The sequence below is a fragment of the Akanthomyces muscarius genome, chromosome 1 (assembly GCF_028009165.1).
Source record: "Akanthomyces muscarius strain Ve6 chromosome 1, whole genome shotgun sequence".
NCBI lineage: Eukaryota > Fungi > Ascomycota > Sordariomycetes > Hypocreales > Cordycipitaceae > Akanthomyces > Akanthomyces muscarius.
Genome location: NC_079241.1, coordinates 6,768,096 through 6,784,516, shown reverse-complemented (window position 1 = coordinate 6,784,516; position 16,421 = coordinate 6,768,096). Strand labels below are relative to the sequence as shown.

At 54.7% G+C, this 16,421-nt stretch overlaps 6 protein-coding genes across 6 annotated transcripts; 4 read left to right on the top strand and 2 right to left on the bottom strand.

Moving 5' to 3' along the window:
- Positions 1-172: 172 nt before the first annotated feature.
- LMH87_007305 (uncharacterized protein) lies at positions 173-1,297 on the top strand (the record flags this gene model as incomplete). Its single annotated transcript, XM_056192371.1, has 1 exon — positions 173-1,297. One exon carries the CDS (start codon positions 173-175, stop codon positions 1,295-1,297), a length of 1,125 nt encoding a protein of 374 aa, XP_056060597.1.
- A 567-nt stretch (positions 1,298-1,864) lies between these two features.
- On the top strand, positions 1,865-3,610 carry LMH87_007304 (uncharacterized protein; the record flags this gene model as incomplete). Its single annotated transcript, XM_056192370.1, has 1 exon — positions 1,865-3,610. One exon carries the CDS (start codon positions 1,865-1,867, stop codon positions 3,608-3,610), a length of 1,746 nt encoding a protein of 581 aa, XP_056060596.1.
- Positions 3,611-4,018: 408 nt separating this feature from the next.
- On the bottom strand, positions 4,019-6,465 carry LMH87_007303 (uncharacterized protein; the record flags this gene model as incomplete). Its single annotated transcript, XM_056192369.1, has 2 exons — positions 4,019-6,184; positions 6,235-6,465. 2 exons carry the CDS (start codon positions 6,463-6,465, stop codon positions 4,019-4,021), a joined length of 2,397 nt encoding a protein of 798 aa, XP_056060595.1.
- Positions 6,466-7,111: 646 nt separating this feature from the next.
- LMH87_007302 (uncharacterized protein) lies at positions 7,112-8,608 on the top strand (the record flags this gene model as incomplete). The annotated part of the gene is made up of 1 exon (XM_056192368.1): positions 7,112-8,608. One exon carries the CDS (start codon positions 7,112-7,114, stop codon positions 8,606-8,608), a length of 1,497 nt encoding a protein of 498 aa, XP_056060594.1.
- A 555-nt stretch (positions 8,609-9,163) lies between these two features.
- On the top strand, positions 9,164-9,728 carry LMH87_007301 (uncharacterized protein; the record flags this gene model as incomplete). Its single annotated transcript, XM_056192367.1, has 3 exons — positions 9,164-9,211; positions 9,332-9,392; positions 9,490-9,728. 3 exons carry the CDS (start codon positions 9,164-9,166, stop codon positions 9,726-9,728), a joined length of 348 nt encoding a protein of 115 aa, XP_056060593.1.
- A 427-nt stretch (positions 9,729-10,155) lies between these two features.
- On the bottom strand, positions 10,156-12,057 carry LMH87_007300 (uncharacterized protein; the record flags this gene model as incomplete). The annotated part of the gene is made up of 1 exon (XM_056192364.1): positions 10,156-12,057. The coding sequence occupies one exon, from the start codon at positions 12,055-12,057 to the stop codon at positions 10,156-10,158; it is 1,902 nt and encodes a 633-aa protein (XP_056060592.1).
- Positions 12,058-16,421: the final 4,364 nt, after the last annotated feature.

The following is a 16,421-nucleotide window of genomic DNA, read 5'->3' as shown; positions in this document are numbered from 1 at the left end:
CCCGAAACGCCGACAACGGTACGTACCAGAAATCCTACATGAGTACTTATATAGTCGTAGATCATCAGCTCAATCGCATGTCAACTTGTCCATTTCTTCATCGCGCGCGCTACACCAGATATCCAATAAAACCAAACCGCGACGAAGGTTACTCGGATTAGCTCTTGGCACAATGGCCGCCGCAGCAACCGCAACCACCACCATCCAGCTCGCCTCACCGGACGGGCCTGTCACCAGGACGATACTTCAAGCCCCGCTCCGCGACGCCCTCCCGTCCGAGATCCCCATCATTGACATTGCCGATCTCGTCGGCGCGTCCTCTACCCTCGAAGCCCGCAAGGCCGTGGCCGCCCGCATCCGCGACGCGGCCACCAACACGGGCTTCTTCTACATTGTCAACCACGGCGTGCCGCTCGACGTCACCGACGCCTCGGGCCATGCCGCCCGGGACTTTTTCCGACAGGACCTGGACATTAAGCTGCGCGCCCGCGCGCACACCAAAGGTATGCCGAATGGATATCGGCCCCCAGATTTTTCGTCCATCAACCCAACCGAGGGCGTCGACGTCCGGGAGGCCTTTCAGTTTCGCTACGACCCACGCTGGGACCCCATGGTCCCGGACCAGGATGCGATCCCGCAGACTGTGCGTGACGGCTTCATTCATGAGGACGACGCCTTTGCCGAGACGGCAAACCAGCCTGAATTCGGCAGGTCGGCCAAGGCGCACTTCCAAGCCGGCATGAAGCTGGCCCGGACCCTGACGCATGCATTCGCTCTCTCTCTCGACCTGCCCGAGGACGCCTTTGACAAAAAGTCCGAGTATCCAGGATGCGCAATGGCCGTCAACTACTACCCGCCCATCCCCGGGGGCGCTGCCCGCGCAGGCGGCGCGGAGCCCAGGGAGCCGGCCGCGCGCGTCTCCATCGGCTCGCACACCGACTTTCAGCTCTTTACGATTCTCTGGCAGGACGACACCGGCGGGCTGCAGGTCCTGAACCGCGAGGGCCAGTGGATCCGCGCCGCGCCGATCCGCGGGTCATTTGTCGTCAACATTGCCGACTACATGCAGCGCATCACAAACGACCGCTACGTGAGCACCGTGCACCGCGCGCAGAACTGGAGCGGCCGCGAGCGCGTGAGCATTGCGTTCTTCTGGGGCTTTGGGTTCCACGAGAGCTGCGGCGTGCTGGAGACGTGCGTCGCCGAGGGGGAAAAGGCAAAGTACGAGGAGATTAGCTGTCGGGATTGGGTTAGGAAGCGGTTGGCAGACATGCAAAAGCTAAAGAATGACGTGTAATGTGAGAGCAGCCAGTTATTTCTCCAGCTAGTCTGCTCTACTCAGTAGCGTCCTCCTTCGGGCCCATTACACGAAATCGAATATTTACTCATCAATTCTTCACAGTCTCGTCGTCGGGGCTTTGCTGAGGCAGTGTCTAAACAGTTAGACACGGGTTGTCTCACGGCAGGTATCCTTAACTAATGTTACTCTGTACGGAAGTGAGCAGCGCCGCCTGACTCACCAGTCGTAGCCTTCCTGGCCAAAGTCCAGCCACCCGCAACCCAGCACATGGTCTTCTCCACTGGGGCTTTCCTGACCTGCCTCTTTAAGCAACTGGGCACTTAATTAATGCCCACAACCCCGCTGATTCGTGCTTCCAGGGCGCCGGGGAATTGATAAATTAGCTAGTTAGTTATCTATTTACCGGCACCTGGAGCCATGTCTCGGAGAATGCAAGACGGAGACTTTGACTGCTCCAGTTTCCGAGAGGAGGGAGCTCAGTTTTTATCTTCTCAACTTTGCTCCTAACTTACAAGCAAGTACATCAGAGACAAGCCAACGACACTGAGACTTCCTACCCAAAACATGGTTGCTATACATCGGCTGTCTAGCCTCCTCGTCGGGCTTGGCACAGCCGTCGCCCAGTTCGTCCCCGCGCCAAAGGGCCTCACCAACGTCACAGGGTACGCCGACGTTGCCGTGCGCTACAAGCAGGTGCCGACGGGCATCTGCGAGCTGAACCCCGACGTCAAGAGCTTCTCCGGCTACGCCGACGTCGCCGAGGACCAGCACAGCTTCTTCTGGTTCTTCGAGGCGCGCGAGGTCGACCCGCGCGAGGCGCCGCTCACCATCTGGATAAATGGCGGCCCCGGCTCCTCGTCCATGATTGGACTATTCGAGGAGCTCGGCCCGTGCCGCGTCGACAACGTCGGCAAGGTCTACGACAACCCGCACTCGTGGTCGCGCGCCAGCAACCTGCTCTTTGTCGACCAGCCCACCCAGGTCGGCTTCTCGTACTCGGTGCCCGTGCCGGGCATGGTCAACGACGACACGGGCGAGATCATTGTGCTCCCCAACAACACCTGCCCCGGAAACTCCAACGGCACCTGCGGCACGTACTCGCTGCCGTACGCCAACCTCACGGCCAACTCGACCGTCAACGCCGCGCCCAACATGTGGCGCACCCTGCAGGGCTTCATGGGCGCGTTCCCGCAGTACGCGCGCCAGGGCGTGCACTTTGCCACCGAGTCCTACGGCGGCCACTACGGCCCCATCTTCAACGACTACTTTGTCAAGCAGAACGAGAAAAACATCACGGGGGCCGCCAGCATCGACCTCCGCAGCGTCCTCATCGGCAACGGTTGGGTGCACCCCATCACCCACTACCAGGCGTTTTACAACTTTACCGTCTCCCCGGGCAACACCTACGATTTTTCCCCCTACAACAAGACCATCCAGGACAAGTTGTTCGACAACCTCTACGGCCCGGGCAAGTGCATCGACGGGCTGGAGGAGTGCGCCAGGAACGGCGACGACAAGCAGTGCCGCACCGCCGACGGCTTCTGCGCCGATAACGTCGAGACCTTTCTCGGGCGCTACGCCAACCGCGACGAGTACGACATTCGCGAGCTGAACCCGGATCCCTTCCCCTACGGCTTCTACCGCGACTACCTCAACAGGGCGGACGTCCTCGACGCCATCGGCGCCTTTACCAACTTTACCGGCTTCAGCGCCGCCGTCGGCGCGGCCTTTACCTCGACCGGCGACGACGGCCGCGGCGTCGGCGCCATCGAGGCCCTGCAGGACCTCGTCCGGCACGACGTCAACGTCGCGCTGTACGCCGGCGACGCCGACTACAACTGCAACTGGCTCGGCTTCCAAAAGGTCGCCGAGATGGTCGACGTGCCCGGCTGGTCGCGCGCCGGCTTCGCCAACCTCTCCACGAGCGACGGCAAGGTGCACGCGCAGGTCAAGCAGAGCCGCAAGTTCAGCTTCACGCGCTTCTACGAGTCCGGCCACGAGGTGCCCTTTTACCAGCCCCTCGCGTCGCTCGAGTTCTTTGAGCGCGTCGTCAACGGCAGGGACATTGCCACAGGCAAGGTGAATGTTACCAGCAAGTGCTTCTACCGCAGCAAGGGAACCGCGGAGAGCATGTTCCGCGAGGGGAATGCGACGGTGCAGTGGGAGGTGACGCCGCAGAACTTGACGTACGATACGGATACCAACGGGCCAGGCGCGCCGTGGCCCAAGAGCGGCGGCGGCAACGCGTCGCCGGCGAGGAGGGGCAAGTTTGCGAGGAACTTTAAGCAGGCCATTTTGCGCAGGCAATGATCCTAGCCAAGGGAGGGGCCGCTTCTGGAGGCATCAACGTGAAATACTGTAAAAATTGAAAACTCATACGTATACAATTAAGCAATTGCATATATAATTCATGGCTGCCCTTGTTGACGTGAATCAGCTAGGGCCAAACACGAACAGAGTCTTCTTTATTTAGTTGACCAGCTGAAAGAAAGAAACTCAGAACTGTTAAAAATAGTTCCCGTCGTGATCATAACAGCTCCCGTCTAGCCGCTGATTGCGCAGGGAATCTATTGCAGCTCCAATAGTGGCATAACACGGGCATCGCGTGCGACGTGAGAGCCAAAAACTAGTGAAAACCCCCCATGATAATCAGGTTTGTGAAATGTATTCTTTTTACGCTACTAACCCAACAACTCCTCTATCTTATGAATGCTTCTTTTATAGACCGCCCTTGGCCTTCAGGTCGTCATGCGCCTTCTTCTGTCTATCCCAATTCTTCTTGTTCTGCTTCTGCTGGCTCTTGGGCACATCGCTGCCGTCCTTCATCTTGCTCGGCAGGCCCTGCTCGTCCCACAGGCTGTAGCGCTCGTCCGTCTTGAACATGTCCTGCGGGGGCATCTTGGCCTTTTCGCGCGCCTCCTGCTCGGCCTTTTCGCGCGCGATGCGAGCCTCTTCCTTCTTCTTCGCCTTGTCGGCGGCCGCGGCCGCCTTTTCCTCGCGCGCGGCAATGAGCTCGGCGGCGGGGATAAACTTGATGAGCGAGGGTTGGTTGTCCGGACGGTCGTCCAGGTAGACGCCCAGGTTCGTAAAATCGTGGTCACGGATACGGTCGGTCAGGCTGAGAATAGCCTTCTTGATATCAGGGGTTTGCGCAGACACCACACGGCGGAGCTCGTCACGGAGCTGAGCAGCCACGCGGAGGTATGGTAGAGACAGCTGCTCAATGTCCTTGGAGCCGCTTTGAGCAATGGCATGGAAGTCACTGGCAGGATCTTTGGCAAATAATGAAGCAATGGTCTCGCTGTCCAAGGACAGTGCCTTGACATCGGCCTTGACCTTGTCCATCATGGACTTGTAAGACTCAACAGCAGTCTTCGGGTCGACGTTGTCGGCAATGACGGACGCCCATCCAAGGCTGTTGTAGGGAGGCTTGGCGTTAGCGTCGAGGCCGAAAATCCCAACCAGGTTGGTGAGCCATCGAGCAATAGCCTCAACTTCGGCTAGATTGACGTCCTTGTTATCCTTGAGATAGGCGTTTGTGGTGTTGACAAGCTTGAGCATTACAAGCATGGCGCGAGGGGTATCAAAAGAGTTGGAGAGAGCGGCGTTAACCTCGGACTTGGCCTGCTCCAGCTCGGAGATGAGAGGAGAGCCAGACTTGCCAGACAGAGACAGGTTCTGGATACCGGCGCTGCCACCAGCCTCAGCGAGCCAGGATTTCGTGTTGGTGAAAAAGTTACTGATGGTGGACTCCCAGCTATCAGCCTGGGTAATCATGTCGGGTGAGATTTCAACGCCGTCGTTCCACTTGCCCATCAAAAAAACAACGCGCATGCGGCGAGCGTTGAACGTGGTGGCAAGGGCATCCTGAATAGTCTGAAAGTTTTTGAGGGACTTGGACATCTTGGAGCCAGCAATGTGTAAATGGCCCGTATGCAGGAAGTTGCGGACCCAAGTATGCTCACCCTTGCCAGGCTCATAGAAGTAGGCTTCACTCTGAGCCAGCTCATTGTCGTGGTGAGGGAATGCAAGGTCAACACCACCCGAGTGAATATCCATCTGGGAGCCAAGAATATCAGAGGCCATGACGGAGCACTCAATGTGCCAGCCAGGACGACCCTCGCCCCAGGGGCTGGGCCAGAACGGCTCACCGGGCTTGGACTTCTTCCACAGCGCAAAGTCGCCGGGCGAACGCTTGCCGCCGACGTTGGTGGACAGAGCACCCTCGCCTTCTTCTTGCAGGGCCTTGTCGTTTTTGCTGTCGGGTCTCAGTCTGGCGTACGTGTTGCCAGCCTTTTCAAAGGCAGTAATATCAAAGTAGACGGAGCCATCGGCTTCGTACGCAAAGCCTTTTTCGACAATGCGCTGGACAAAGTCGGCAATCTGAGGAACATATTCGGTGACGCGAGTGATGACGTCGGGAGGCAATACATTGAGAGAATCCAAGTCCTGCATAAATAGATCTTCCATGGCTTTGGTGAGGTCGGTGAACATGGTCTGATCGCTAGTATCGACCGTCTCCTTGTACAGAGAGTCGAGGTAGGGTAGCAGAATCTCGTCGCAGCCGGGATGGACCTGGCCCGACTTAATCGCTTCGGAAGCAACATTCATGTTGCTTAAATGCATCTTGACCTTGGCCTCAGCATCGCTGGGCTTGCCCTCACCAGTCAGCGTTCCTCCAGCGAGGACCTTGGCGTAGGTCTTGTCTCTGGTGGCGGGGTAGTTGGACTCGTTGAGTTTCGCCTCAGTCTCGAGCAAAAGCGGCAGATTCTTCTCGGCGTATGCAACAAAGGCTCTCAACCCCAGTTGTTTTAGTTCGTCGGCAGAGTAATGCTTCTTCTTTTCGACATCGAGGAGTCGCTGTCGTCTGGCTTTGATGATGATCTGGCGCGTGTGAGTCAATGCGCCGGCGGAGGAGCGTAAGGCAAACCAACCTTGTCGTCGATATCCGTTATGTTCATGACATACTTGACATCTAACTTGAAATAGTGCATCAAAATGCGGCGAATCACGTCCGAGGTAACATAGTTGCGCGCGTGGCCCAAGTGGCTTTTGTCGTAAACTGTCGGGCCGCAGACGTACCAGCTGACCTTGCCGTCTTCCTTTGGGACAAAGGGAACAGGTGCACCGGGGTGCAGCGAGTTGTGCAGTTTGATAGAGGCCATGGTGCCAGTCGAGCAGAGTCTGTGGAATCGGACGAGCGTTCGAGGAGGGGAGATTCTAGGAGATCGCGATAGTATGCGCAAGAGATGCATGCAGACAGGCGTTGCCGAGAGCCAGCTGCGCAGTCCAAGCTTATATGGCCACGAGATTCAGATGACTCGAGCTTCAAGCCTCCAGTATTCGAGTCCTGAGTCACCGGCAAAGGCCCAGGGCGACTGAGTGAGTGGTGTTGCGAAAAAGATGGAATGACAACGTAGCTTCGAAAATGAGCCACCAAGACAGCTGTCATGACTTGATCGGAGGAATGGCTTTCAGGGTTTTTTTAGCACCCCGCTTTGCGAGCCCGGCGCTGCCCCTCGCTGGGCCTAACGCCTAGCAGCGCTTGCGACAGCGGGACAGGGCAAGCCACAGCAAGTCACGGCGCCGAAATACAGCGCCTACCTGCTCCAGATACAGGGCGTTATGGGCGTTGGTTAGTGGCGCTGGACCGTCGTTAGTGGAGGCTTTCAGCAGTGGAGCCAACCAGACTTGGGACAATTTTTTTCAGGATTATTTTCGTCTTTCAGCCATCGCGACCTTACCTAGAGCTTGGTGCTCGACGACCATCGCCCAATTGACAGCAGACGGTTCTCTATCGTGTGTGTCGCCATGGACGTTACACCGTCTCCCTTTCTAGAGCCCGGGCACCGCACCCAAGCCGGCTCTCTTGCCATTGTCAGCTTGGCGCGTGACGACTTTGATGCAATTCGCCTCGAACAGTCCTCGGGCGCAGTCGATGGATACGCAGAGGGCGCGACATTAAATACACGGTTCGGTTCATTTCCACACTCGACGCTTCTCGATATACCCTGGGGCTCTCAAGTTCGCGCATCGGCAGTAGATACCGGCTCGCGAGGTCGCAAACGCCGCTTAGAAACGACCGACGATGATACACCGGTCGTGAGCCAAGACGAGGGTGGCAAAGCACCTGCGAAAAAGGCCACCGTGGCCAGCAGTGGTTTCATTTACATTCTTCGACCTTCTCCAGAACTCTGGACGAGCAGTCTGCCGCACCGGACGCAAGTCGTCTACACACCCGACTACAGCTACATCCTACAACGTATACGAGCTCGCCCCGGCACCAGAATAATAGAAGCCGGCGCAGGAAGTGGCAGTTTCTCGCATGCTTCTGCACGAGCTGTGTATAATGGATATCCCAAAGACGAGACCGACACAAAGGGCAAAGTATTTAGCTTTGAGTTCAACGAAGACCGATTCCACAAGATGGCAGAGGAGATTGAAAGCCACTCTCTTACGGGCATCGTACAAATACAGCACCGCGATGTGTATAGAGATGGATTCATGGTCGACGGAAAATCACCAGATGCCACGGCTATATTCCTCGACTTGCCAGCGCCATGGAAAGCTCTCCAGCACCTCTCGCGGCGCATTGGCTCTTCGCCCCTGGATCCTAAGCAAACAGTTCACATTTGCACATTTTCACCCTGCATTGAGCAAGTTTCGAGAACAGTTACAGAGCTGCGAACGCTTGGATGGACCGATGTTGACATGGTTGAGATTTCACAACGCCGCCTCAACGTCGTGCGTGAGCGGGTCGGCGTGAATCTGCCCAACGAGCGCGGCAACTCACAAACACCGGCTGACGTGCTCGAAGCTGTGACGAAGCTGCGCAAAGTGAATCAGCAGAATAAACAATTTCAAAAATCGCAAATTGCGCAAAACAAAGGAACTGCCGCTGAGCCGATGGATATTGACTCATCAGCTGCGGCTTCGGAGACGGCGCCGGCACCAGGGAAGCTTCCGGCGGATGACGACCACGACAAGCCCTGGATGCAAGGACGACTCACTCACCGCTCCGAGAGCGACCTCAAGACGCACACTTCATACCTTGTCTTTGCGGTGCTGCCGCCAGAGTGGACCGAAGAGGACGAGGAAAAGGCGTTGGCCAAGTGGCCGTGTGGCCAGGAGAGCAAGATCATTGGCAACGTGGATAAGCAAGCGCGCAAGAAGGAAAAGAGGGAGCAGCTCGCCTCGCGAACCAAGAAGCGCAAGACTAAGGGCGAGCCGCTTGATTCGCAGACCAAGAGACAAAAGACGGACAATGATACCCCAGCCGAGTCTGAGAGCGCGCCAGCTACAGAATAGTGGTGATGGATGGCTCACTCATATGTATGAAGGCTTCTCGCATGTAGTTTTACAATGGATTAGACTATCGAGATGCAATTTCCGGTATCTCATTTGGTTCACGTCAAAATAATTCCAATGCAGTGCTCAGCTTGCGGACCAACGGCGAGGTCATGTAAGTCGAGTAGATGATACCATTCTGTACACACCCCAGCGAGATCCAAGAAAGTATAAGGAATCCTAAATAGATATCAACGTTTAAGATATTTTGCAAAATCTATTTGTTTCCTTTTTCTATTTTTCGATCCTTGCACTGCGATCAATTCCTACTTCACACCACATTCAATGGTCGCTGTACAGCGCCCCGCCAGCCCGCCGGAGATCGGATAAACGTAACCACCGCGCGCAGCTCGCCAACAAGCAAACCGCCAAAAGCTATCGCGGGCGCGGGCTGGTGGCACATTAAATTTCGAGCTTCATCAGGCAGAACTACCTACCAGCTGCCACTACTTTGTATTTCTTTTCTCCTTTGCGCGTTGCATTTTAATACGCCCACCCGACGATACTCTGCCCAACATGACTTCGACAATTGGTATCCCTATTAAGCTCCTGAACGAAGCTCAGGTGCGTTTTTTCCCTTCGAGTTCCAACCCCGTTCTTTCCATCACCGCTACCGCCAGTGTCTGGCGCGCGCGCGCATGTTGCGGGGAAAGATGGCAGCAACTAACAGGATCTCTCTTGCAGGGCCATATTATTACTCTCGAAATCACGTCTGGACAGACCTACCGCGGCAAGCTTCTCGAAGGTACGGCGACTCTTTTGCCCTGTTCTACAAAATTACGAATGGGGCACACACAGCCAACGGGGACATCTTGCTAACCATTTATTCTCTCTCGTAACAGCCGAAGACAACATGAACGTCCAGCTCAAGGACATCACCGTGACGGCTCGCGACGGCCGCGTCTCCCACCTCGACCAGGTCTACATCCGCGGCTCCCACGTGCGCTTCTTCATCGTCCCAGACATGCTCCGCAACGCGCCCATGTTCCGCAGCAGCAACCTTCGCGGCCGCGGTGTCGGCATGGCCCGTGGTCGTGCCACCGTCAGCCGCGCCCGTGCCGGCGGTCGTGGTGGTCGGTAAACATCGCGGGGACGTTGCGAGGGGAATAAGAGAGGAGTTTATAAAAAGAGAAAAGCTGGGGGTGGCTTGAAGAGCAGGGCTTTTCTCTCTCTTTACCGGACAGTGATACCTGTTGTTGCCGGCTTTTTTTATACGAGTTTGGGGCGTTTCACGGTCGTGCTTTGGGATTTTATGGTTCATATATGATTCACTACATTTTTTTCTCTCGATAGGATATAGTCCATTTGGCGCGTGCCAGACATGATTATAACCAAAAAAAAGAAATCATTTGAGAAATCCATTCATGGTGTAGTGACAGCAAGCAGAGCCTGAAAAAAGCTGGTAGTGTCATGCTAAAATCTAATGCAACAAAGAATCGAGGAAATATGATACATGCCGGAAACAGCGGGGTAGCAACCATGCGTCTAATGCTTCTGACGGATTGATCTCACTTTAGACGGGACAGAAGCTCTTCGGCCTCGGACACAAGCTCCTTGGACCTTTGCAGCTCTTCTGCCTGCGCCGGGGAGACAGCTTCTTGCGCCACCAGAGCTTGGGACACACTCTCCTCCACAGCGCGCACCGCCTTGCGGCCCTCTTCGCGCACATCGCCCTCCCAGAACCGGCGGGCCGTTTCCCACTTCTTCTGCAGACGGCCCAGGCTATAGACGATACCCAGCGCCGCGACGGCGCCAGCCTCGTAGATGCCCGCGGTGAACGAGGACAGGTACAGCAGTCCCGCGAGCGTCGTGGCCACGGACGAGGTGCCGAGGGACTGCACCAGCAGACGCTGCGCGGTAGACTGCAGCGCAGGCACCGTCTCGTCCCGCAGGTAGCGGCGGGTAAAGGCAATGTGGCCTGGCCACTTGGGCAGCGCCGTCTTGGCGGGCCCGACAATGGCAGCTGCTGCCGGCGACTCTGGTAGTTCCGAGACGGGTTGCGGGTACTGCGGAGGCGCACCGCGCAGCTCGGCGATGCGGCCGGTTAGGTAGACGAGCTCGCGCTCGGCGGTGGGGAGGAAGCGCTGGCTCAGGATGTCACTGGTGAGCATGCCCACATCGTCGACGCGCCAAAAGAGCTTCCACCAGCCGAGCTTGCGCCAGCGCCGTCCCGTAAAGGCAAGGTCGAGCTCGTCTTGGAGCTCGCTGTGGGCTTGTCGCGCCCACTCGGCAAGGCCCCTGTGCAGGCCGGTGGCGTCGTCGAGGGGGGTCTTGGATGCGAGTGTCCGGGAGACGATGATGTACTCTTCGATCTGAATGGCCGATTGAGCGTTATCGAGGAGCGATGCGAGAAGTTGCTTGACAGCTGGCTTCGTGGCAGCATCTTCCGTCTGGAGGCCGGCTTTCAGCCAGGCTGTTAGAGCTGGTACATTGCTGGCAAACCAGAGACGCTCGTACTGCATAGCATTCTGGGGTCCTTCGCGGAACAATCGAACGCCATCCTCGGCCTGGGCCACGTCGATGACTTGGAACGGCGCGTGCAGTTCCTCTCCAGCAGGGCCTTTCAAGTCGACGGCCCCTGTGATGGCTCCGCCACTCTCAGACACCGGCAGAGATGCTAGACCGACCGCACCCATTAGGCCGTCTGCCACAATCAGCGCTTTGTGAACTGGAGCTGGCGTCTGCGAAACGCGGCCGTCTGCAGATCGAGTGGCGACTGATGGCACCAGAGCGATGTCCTCCAAATGCTTGATGGATGGCTGCTCGGCCGCGAGTGTAGAAGCTTCCACATCCATCAGCAAGAATTCCAGACCCAGCGCATCGTAGTCGGGCGATGAAATGTGTAGCCGTTGAATCGGTTTCTCCTTGGCCACGTCGATGTTGGCTTCGTCTAGGTGTGGACCGGCGCTGATTTTCACGACCAGAGGTTTCGTCAGGTCGTAGCTGTCGAGCTGCTTCTCCCACGCCTGCTGGTCTTGGAGCGGATCGCTCAGAATCGCCCTCAAGAGGCGCTTGGCCGTCTGACCAGAGCTCGACACGTTGGCGAGCCCCAGGATGGCGACTCGGACAGCTTCCTCGCCGGGTGCCTGGCGCAGGCCCTGAAGGGCCAGCTGCAGCCGGGAGAGGTTGAAGAGCCGCGGCGACTGGCTTTGCAGCTGGACGAGCGCCTGCTCAAGCTCGGCGCGCACATCGTTCGCTGCGGGTGCTGTGGACAGGTTCTGTCGTCGGTCGGGCAAACTCGATCGTATCGGCGCGTTGTTTCTCGCCCTTCGGGGGATAGTGGCCGGCCCTGCGCCGCCGGTCATGGAGCAAATCGCGCAGACCTGCCTCTTTGCCGCAGCATGGCGAGCCAATGCCGCGGCGCGAAGAGGACCGCCGCCAGATCGTACCAGGGACGATTTCGGCGACATGGTTCGTGCCGTGGCGCTCGGGGTTTCTGGCGGTGTGGTGGTTGAAGCTTGCTGGAGCAGCTTTTGGTGGATCGCGCCGAAGCTTGACGTCTCTATCGTCCGGTAAAGGTGCGGCAAATTACTTATGCGAGCGCAGCTCATCAATGAGCATAATTGTGTACAACCCCCCCCCCCCGGGAAATAATATGGTGTTATTGTATTGGGGGGATTTGAATGCAATCAATACGATTTTTCCTGCGCAGCTTGGTGTTCCGAGACGACCAATCTCGCTGATGAGCCTCTGTGTCGGGCCGTTCCGTGACAGCTTCTACTGGTAGGAATCAACGAAGACAATTGGCTGAATATTCGGCGCTTTATTCAAACCTTTCCTAAAGGCACAATGAAGACACTTGCAAAAAATGAATCAGATGGTTTAGAGGCAACTTCGTGGCCCTACTCTCCTACCATGCAAGAACTCGGACTCGGACCAGTCGGCACAGCCGTCTGTCTCGACAATATGTTCGCTGCAGTGTTTTTACACTTCCTTGCTCGCTCTGAGACATTGAGTCGCTTGTATCATTGGGCTTGCGAATATCTATACTAGTGGTAGGCCCTCGCAGACACCTGCATGAAGTATGCCTTTTAAAGATCGAGTCGTTTGAAGTCACCGAGTAAGCTTCCCTCCATCATATTTCTACATATTACAGTATCTGCTGCCCGCACTTGTATACCCATCGCCATGACCAAAGTACGCACCTCATCTACGCATCCACACCTACACCCACGAGTGCAGTCTCTACTCGACGACGAGAATTTGGACTTCACTTTTCGGCCTCTTGGCGAAAAGGGTGAATACATTAAAGAAATGGACAGCAATGTTATGGGAAAATTCAGGTGTGGAAATTGGAAATGTTCGAAATATTGGAGCAGCAAATGCATCGCCATCAACATCCGCTTATATCGCAACAACAAATACACGGCTGTGGTGTACCACCAGCACTGCGAGAGCTGCAACGCCCTTGGCAAGCCGCAGCTTGACAAGTCGTACGAAGAGAGGATCTCCAAATGGCTGAAGATATGGAGTGGAATTAATGTGCCCAAGGAACCTCGCAAGAGCAAGTCGAAGCGGCCTCATCGGAGCAGCCTCTGTGAGGGCTGCAAGGCCGACCACTGCCCTTGGGGAGCAGCTGATGCGGGATTTGGAAAATAAAAAGGTGACGAGATGTATTCGAATCTATAGATAATGTGCTACGAATCAGAGAGCGTATAGCGGGCTTTAATATTGCGTGGCGCTAGCCGAGATGTGTACTTCGTTGGTTGGGCTTGGCTGGATGCCCAATCTGCAGGTGTGCAGTAGTGGCCGGCCACCGCAGCAAGAGCCAAAAGCTCAGATATGATACTCGACGGATATAAATATGCTTTTTTTGAACAAAGCATCAGAACGTTTTCACTCGCTTGATTCACTACGGCGGAACGAACGATTGCTGTTCTGTTGTAGATGCACACAGAACCGGCAAACATGTCAAACAACGCTCTTTATGGTGAGTAAATATGCATCAACCAACGTATCACGCGATGTACATGAGGATATATAGCAGTTTCCAAAACACTAACTCATAACAGACAGTAATTTTATTGACCCAGCCCTCTTGTCGGTTGAGTACTCGCAGGCACAAGCCGACGAGCTCACGACCAGCGAGTTTGCTGCAGAGAATATCTCGTATTCAACCCCGGCGATGATGCATCAGTAGAGTGCTACACCGGAGCAATACAACTCATACAATTGTTCACAGCATGATCAAAGCATGACCACTCACGCGCTTTATGGTCACCAAAACTTGAGCCCAGAAAGCGTCAATGCCGGCGAAGGTTCTTCGCTGGCTCGCACCCGTGGTGTCATGAGATATGAGCAAGATCCAATGCCTTCTATCAATCATGTTCTGCCTCGCGAAAGCGACGGGCGATTTCCTTGCTCTTTTGTCGGATGTTACGAGAGTTTCGAGAGGCGCAGCGAGCTTCAGTAAGTTGTCACAATTTACCCTTGCCGCGCAGCCATGCTGACGCACAAGTCGCAGAAGGCATATGAAGAACCATGCCAAACCTCTTAAATGTATTCATTATGCGGAGTGCAAGTTTCGAGCGGCAGAGCCTCGCGATATGGAGAGGCACATGCAGGCGCATCTGCCCATGGACCAGAAGACTATGTACAAGTGCGACAAGAATGGATGTTTCAAGTCTTATACTCGTCGTGATAAACTTGTAGAGCATCAGAAAGAGAAACATTGAGTTGTTTGGCTGGTTATCGCCTACACTGCGCTGAAATTGCGGTCGCGCTGGCTTGAGTGACCGTCGTGGTCACTTACTTCATGGGTGGCTTCGCGAAGCCTGGCATCGTCACCCGAGTGTGCTCGCCGGACCTTATCAATACTTCTTAATTTTCAGACTATTTTTTCGTCATTTGCCTGATTTTTTGTAATTATCTTTTTTATTTAAGTACTTGCCGGTTTATAAATGGATCACCGCAGTTCAAAGTTTCATTGTGTCGAAGCATAGCGAGAAAATGAACCTTTTTTTACACCATGCACACTGATCCGGAGCAATCGAACAGAGTAAAAGTCTTGAACCACGCACTCAAACCTGCCTCTACCCCAGCCGTTCAGCACAAGGTCGAACGCGAGAGAAAGAACCTGTAGACTTTGGTGGTGCTATCTTGCTACCCTGCACTACACTTTCGCAGGCGCTACAGCAGACAGGTCACGGATCTCAGCGCAGTTACGGCGACTGTTGAATATATTGACGCAGTAAAGTAGCAAAATCATAGTAAGTATTTTTTCTTTATGTTTACAGAACCAGAGATGGCTGAGTGTGGTTGGTGCATGGCATTGCCCGAATCATGGTGCAAGATTTGCCATTGTTAAGTCCCCTTTAAAGTGTGCAGCGCACAAAAGGAAAAGATCGGTTCTCAACAAAGACTTCCATATGAAATAGAGAACCCGGCTCGTAGGTTCTCCCCTGGAATCTTGGAGGGAAGTTCGCCAAAGTTGTATGAAATGTACGGTTGGCTAATGCTGACAGCTGGCAAGCTTTTTACGACGCGATGGAATGAGCCAAGTATCAACTATGAAAAAACTTAATACACCATAAATAACTTGGTAGAGAACAAGACAGTTCGAATAATTAGGCGACATAGTGATCAATTGGTTGTTTCCGCAGGTAGAGACAGCAAGAGCTGGCCTTTGCATGTGTATTTTTGCCCAGCTTGTGACGCGGGTTTCCTGCTTCGCTTCAGCTTTAGAAAAGGCGCAGAGCTCATTGTTTACACCAAAGACGTCATAGTGAAAAAACTTCACAATGTAGCTGAGCAGCTACCCGTTGGGGCAGTGATCCGTCGGTTTCAGGACGGCCTCCCGCTCGATTGCTGCTCTTTTTGTTCTCCAAATTATGCACGTTCTCCGCATCTACGCCTTATTTTTATGCCAGATGCGCCGATGAGGAGAAGGAAACTAAAAAATGTTTATCTAGATCTTTTTGTGTGTAGCGGAAATGCACGAAAGCAATCATCAGTCAAGATAGGGAAAGCCAAAGACGATTGGCCAAGCTGGGTGGTGGCAATTGCATACGAGATGTAATCATACGGGATGCGTGGCGACTGGCGAAGAAATACCGCAGCTGGTGGGAGGAGGAAAGAACAGTGAAAAGTTAAAAAAATCCTTGTTTTTGTTATCATGCGCTCAGGAATTCTGCCGCTGCGACCGCTGGCGGCGAGCAGTTGATGGTGTGTACGTAGTCACTCTGCAATTGCGCGGTCGCCGCGCGTTATTGTATAATTATTCATGCTTGAGAAGTGACGGCTGGTATCACTGTAATGTCCTGTAAGTACGGGGACGCAAAACGATACATTGCTTTTCAAGTTGTTGCCGTCTATGTGAATATTTGAGGAAGAGCTCTACATGCCGCGTTGAGAACTACGCCGACGGGAGATACCAGTACAACTTATTGTCACTGATAGTGAGCAGCACCATTCATTTTTTGAATTCCCGCGACCGAGACCATGTTTGCGGCTCTGCGGATACGCTGAACAATGGAATACGATAGCTCTTCACCCATGGCATGGTAGCATCGCTTACATAGCTCCACGCAACGGAAACTACGAATGACCAAATTGAGTTTGCAAGCGACGGAAAGACAGCATAGCATTTATTCAGCTTATTCTTCACAATTTCACTCTTGGCATAAAGCATGTCGGGTTGAGCGGCGACTCGGAGCAATTTCATTCTGGCCCTGTCTACGGGTGTAAATGAGCCCTCGACGACTTTGTCACCAATTTACTCTACAAAACCGCCACAACCCGAATTCGAATGCCAAGCATGACTCTAGATCATTTG